The sequence below is a fragment of the Loa loa genome (assembly GCF_000183805.2).
Source record: "Loa loa unplaced genomic scaffold supercont3.509, whole genome shotgun sequence".
Classification (NCBI taxonomy): domain Eukaryota; kingdom Metazoa; phylum Nematoda; class Chromadorea; order Rhabditida; family Onchocercidae; genus Loa; species Loa loa.
In genome coordinates, this window is record NW_018108689.1 from 29,172 (window position 1) to 34,541 (window position 5,370).

Genomic DNA, 5,370 nt, shown 5'->3' on the forward strand with positions numbered 1-5,370 from the left:
CACAATCAACAAATAGCAAAAAAAGTTAGCTATGAAAAATTTTTTTTTGTAAAAAGTGTATTACAGTACGCTGCAATATGCCGCAGTACAGTATAAAAGCAAAAGAAAGTATGTTACAGTACCATACTGTATAGTATATTACAGTATATTAACAGTACTGTAGCATATTACTATGTATATATTACAGCATACTACTGTGTAGTATATTGCAGTGTTACAGTATATTATTGCACAGTACTAGATTAATATTGGAGATATAAAGTGATTCGAGTATTGCAATATTAGAGTATATTATTTCTTAGTCTTTTCGTTCCTTTTTCATCATATTTGTTAAAGTTAATCGTTAATTTCTATTTCCTATGCAAAAACAAAAAAAAATGACGAAATTTACTTTCTATAGAAAATCTAAATGGTGGAAAAGGGAATAGAATTAATTTTTAAAAGTATCAATTTAAAAAAAAAGAATAAATGAAATTTTAAATGAAATTATTGTACCAAGTTAATTGCAGTTAATTATTATAATACTAATTATTATACCAAGTTGTAAAAAATAAAGAAAAACGATTTAAAATTTTTTTTCCTTTTATTCATTACTTTTATTTCACTCGTATTATGTTAAATGTGTAAAATGCAAATTCGGGAATAAATTTTTTGCTATCGTTTAATTTCAAATGAACCAAGAGAAAATGATTAACAGAAAAGTTTTGCATTCGTCACTTCCGAATTATTAAATTTTAAAAGTGTGAGTCGAAAAAAAAAATTCGATGAAATTTTTTTAAAAAAAATGTTCCTATTTCCTTTTGATTTTCATTGCATGTATTTTTTCTTTGTTTCAATTTTTTATTTTGTTTTTCTCCCGCTCTTCCTTGTTTCCGTATTCCAATTTGTTATGATATTATTCAGGAATTTATATACAAATTTAATTCAAGAAAAAGTGAAACGCTTTTTTTTTCCAGTTGAATGCTTCCCAGCACATTGGCAAGAATTGAAGCATCGGGTCGAATTTGTTCCACATTATACGGAAACATTAACAAAATTATATCAAAATGATGAATTTAATCCTGGTCAATTAAAAATTGAGATAAAATTAGCATTTGCAATGGATGATTTCGATTGCATCGTACCGGAAGTTGATTTAAATCCGTTACTTTATTTGGAACCGGAAAGTATAGCTGATGAACGATTGAAAGCATTAACATTTGTTAAAAAAAATGCAAAATTGTATGTTTTATTCTCGTTCTTTATTCTATAGCATTTTTTGTTTTTGTTTTTTTTAATTTGAAAAAACATCTGAGAATTCAAAATTTTAAACTAATTAATTCTTCCATCGAAGAGAAATTTATCTTGAAATATCATTAATTAACTGTTTTATAACTGACAAGAATGGCATATTCTGTTAAAAGTATCGAAAAGATTTTTAATTTATGTGTAATGTACATATGGGTGATATACCCAACGGCAATATACCGGATGAAAACTTGTAGTAGCGGGTATTATACCTGGTGAAATACCTTTTATCATTTATTACCTAAAATAAAGGGTAAGGAAAGAAATTAACCACTGAAAGGTCAATGAAATTTATTGCCAATCAAAATAAGTAATACAGTAGTGCATAATTAATATGACATAAATAACAATTAATTAGATAATTAGGCCAATGTGGTAATAAAAATTAGATGAAACGGAAATTTTGGAATGTTTAATTTTTATTAAAACATGCTAAGCAATGATTAAATTTTATTAATATTTGAATGAAAATTTCAAAATTTGTTATATTAAAAATAACATTTTGGTTAAAATATTTCTACGCACCAAATTACTAATGCAATCAAATTTATAATTATCTAATATGAAAAAAAAATTTAATGAAATCCAAAGTTGTTTTTTTCAAAAAAAAAGAAAAAAAATTAAAATAAGAACTTTTGGATAAAAGTTTGAAATATAACAGGCAAGTGATTAATTTTAAATAATTAAATTTAAAATTAAATTGAATTTAAAATTAAATTTAAAATTAAATTGGCATTGTCAGAAAAAAGCATAAATTTTATTGGAATTGCAAAAAAAAATTTTGTTTCACTTATTTATAGAATGTATTATATTGAGTGCATAGATCAAATATTATCATACGATCGACATTATTTGTATATAACATGCAGATATTTTCATGATTATATTGATAGTAATCCGGAAGAAAATTCAATCCATTTAGAATATGAATCAATTACAGTTAAAGAGGTAATTTCAAAAGAAAGTAACAGATAAATTTTTGGCGCCAAAAAAAATTAATTTATTTTATTTTTAAATAAAACAACAAATAATAACAATTTCAAATAAATTGTAAATGATATTTCAAAAATTTATTATTTCATTTTAAAATTTATTTTGTCATCAGTAAATGATCGTTTTATTTAATACTAGAATTCAATATAAAATCGATTAATTTTTTTAACAAAATAATCAGTTAGTTCAATTTTAGTCAACAATTTTGGATGATTACTTTGAAATTTAGAATCTAAAATTAATGAGATATTAAATGATTGATTTAGATTTCAACTGCTGATTTTATCTAATTAGTTTTAAAGTCTGAAAAAAGCTTAAAAATTAATGGGCTTAAAAAAATCAGTTATTTAAGAAAAACTTTTTCAAAAACCAAGAAAAATTAAAAAACTAATTACTGAAAAACTAATTGGCTTTGAAATTTGAATTATTTTTATAACATTTCAAATAAAAATTGGTGCTAATATTTAAATGTTGCAATTTGCAGGTTTTATCATTTGCATTTACGGGTATATGTCAAATAAGGTATTACGGTGGAAGTTTGAATTCCAATGATTTTGCTCATTATCAACAATTTCTTGCTTGCTTAAATTTATTAAAACCATTAATGTATCAGGAATTGTTGCAAATGTATGATGATGATTTTTGTCGCATCTTTCAAAAGGTTGTAAAAATATTATTTAATTGGTTGATTGATTAATTGGGTAACATTCACTTATTCCATCTAAATAATACTGCATTTGTTAAACAATTATTATTTCAAATTCCTCTCATCGTTCAATAATATATCAACTTAATCTTATTAATTATACAATAAGAAAAATAGTTACTTAATTACTCGCATATCAAATTATTCTATTCTTGTTCGAACAATTTTCATTTATTAATAGATTGTTCATATTTGATTATTGAACATTTCATCAATTATGCAGTAAGAAGAAATATTTACTTAATTACTCAAATATCTTTTTATTTCAAACTATTCTTATTCATGAATATATTAATTTTGTTTGACATCAAATATTTCATCAATTATATAATAAGAAAAAGCATTTATTTAATTACGCAAATATTATTTTAATTCAAGTTCCTTTCACACAATGGTCAATTACATAAGCAAGAAGAATTAATCATTACTCATTTGTCACCATTTTTTTTCTTTTTGCTATTTGTAAATCAAAAAGTTGGTTTAATTGATATGCTAATTGTTTAGTTTTCATCAAATTCTTTTTATTGATACTAATATTATCTAGGATTGTTTTATTGATCAAATCACTGATTAGCCCTCTAATCAATGCAAAATATTCATTATGTGACCTTATTGTTTATTCCCTTTTGATCTATCACAATAGATGATTATTTGCAGGGAAAAAAATAATTGAAATTTAGTTGATTAATTTAAGCTATGTAAGACAGCACGGCCACCATGTGAAGCTAATACACTTCAATTTTTACGACTTGCAATACGATTTGGTTTTCCAAAACTTGAAGCTTGCACAATTGCACGTGTTGTTGCAATATTTCCTGATACATACTCGTAAGAAAGTCGCCATTTTAGTTTATTAATTTCCATAAAATTAATTAATTCCAATTGAAATTTATGAATAATAAAATAAAAGATTTGAAATATTTAAGTTATTCAGTTTTTGTCATTTTCTTTAATTTACAACAACAAAAAAAGTTGTAAACCAACTTTTAAAAAGTTAAAGTTTTAGTCATAAGAGATTGTATCTACACTTTCAATAACAAAATTTAGCTATAATTCCGACAAATTAAAACTATCAAACTTTATTGCATTTAATGCATTTCTCGCAACTATTAGTACAGTCTATAATTTTCATTTTCAGTTTCAAATTTTTCAATTTTTTTTCAATTTTTAAATTTGATTTCAGTTTACATTTAAATGTTGATGAACAACCAAAAATCATTGATGAAATGATTCAAGCTCGTTATGATTACGAAATGTATTTGGAGCATGACGACTGGATGAATTGTACCGTACCGCAGCTTTCACCTTTGGAACGAATTGAACTGTTAAAAGCTAAGTGCAAACAGGTGTATAAATGGATTGGCCAAGGTTTGATGTCTGACATACCGGAACCCAGTCCACCACCAATGTTTCTCGAACAGAACCTTTTCCAAGCTTCACCAATATTACGATCATTATTTACCTATGATGCTATGGAAGAGTTAGAATAAAAGAACATAAAAAAATAAAATTAGTTGAAAGTAAAAATTTTTTTAATTAAATAAGGATTATATGTGTGAATTCATATTTATATATAAGTAAAATATTGCATTCATTAGTCATTTAACGACAATATTGATAAGAATGGGAAGGAAATGTCAATGCAGTGAGTGGAGTTCAATGATCTTTGACCTTTATAATATTTTCTTTTGGTTTTTTCAATTCATTCAAAATTTCCCTACTCCTAAAAAGAAATCCATCAATACTTAAATGAATCCTATTTAAAAAAGTAGCAAGTTTAGCGCTAATTGCAAGCAAAATATGGCACATGTAATAATTCTAATAAATTTTCAATTTTGACTACTATAATTTAGGATGATTTCTTGCAGAGGATTTATGATGTTCTTAGGTATTTATTGAAAATGTGAAACAAAATAAGCTTGAAAAAATATGCTATATGTACATTCGTTGAATGCAAATAAACTACTCTGCAATTCAGTGGTATGAGACCGTAGCTGAGATGGATTATCGATTGAATGAAATGTTACTTGCAAATGGCATAACTGAAATGCCTATTGTCTTCAACGGAACATTGCAATGGAACTGTGAGTTGACAAACGAAATGGATGCTAACCCCATAAAATGATGGGAGACTTCAAGTGTTGTGAAAAAGAAAAGTCTTTTTGTTGCCAAAAATTTACTTCCATGTTGTTTGCGTAATAATCGAGTGAGAAATTTATATAAGACAATATCATTTCATCAGTAATTTAGTAACTCAATTGCAAGTTCTTCATGCATGGCATGCAGGTTGCCTGCTCATCATATATTCGCATTAATAATGAAAAAGCTGTTTAGTTATATGCAAGTGAACATGAAAGGGGAAATTCTATTCACTACGATAAGAA

At 25.1% G+C, this 5,370-nt stretch overlaps 2 protein-coding genes across 2 annotated transcripts; both read left to right on the top strand.

Moving 5' to 3' along the window:
• Positions 1 to 77: 77 nt before the first annotated feature.
• On the top strand, positions 78 to 1,252 carry LOAG_12284 (hypothetical protein; the record flags this gene model as incomplete). Its single annotated transcript, XM_003147799.1, has 2 exons — positions 78 to 108; positions 957 to 1,252. The coding sequence occupies 2 exons, from the start codon at positions 78 to 80 to the stop codon at positions 1,250 to 1,252; spliced, it is 327 nt and encodes a 108-aa protein (XP_003147847.1).
• An 836-nt stretch (positions 1,253 to 2,088) lies between these two features.
• On the top strand, positions 2,089 to 4,476 carry LOAG_12286 (hypothetical protein; the record flags this gene model as incomplete). The annotated part of the gene is made up of 4 exons (XM_003147800.1): positions 2,089 to 2,235; positions 2,765 to 2,941; positions 3,681 to 3,814; positions 4,170 to 4,476. The coding sequence occupies 4 exons, from the start codon at positions 2,089 to 2,091 to the stop codon at positions 4,474 to 4,476; spliced, it is 765 nt and encodes a 254-aa protein (XP_003147848.1).
• Positions 4,477 to 5,370: the final 894 nt, after the last annotated feature.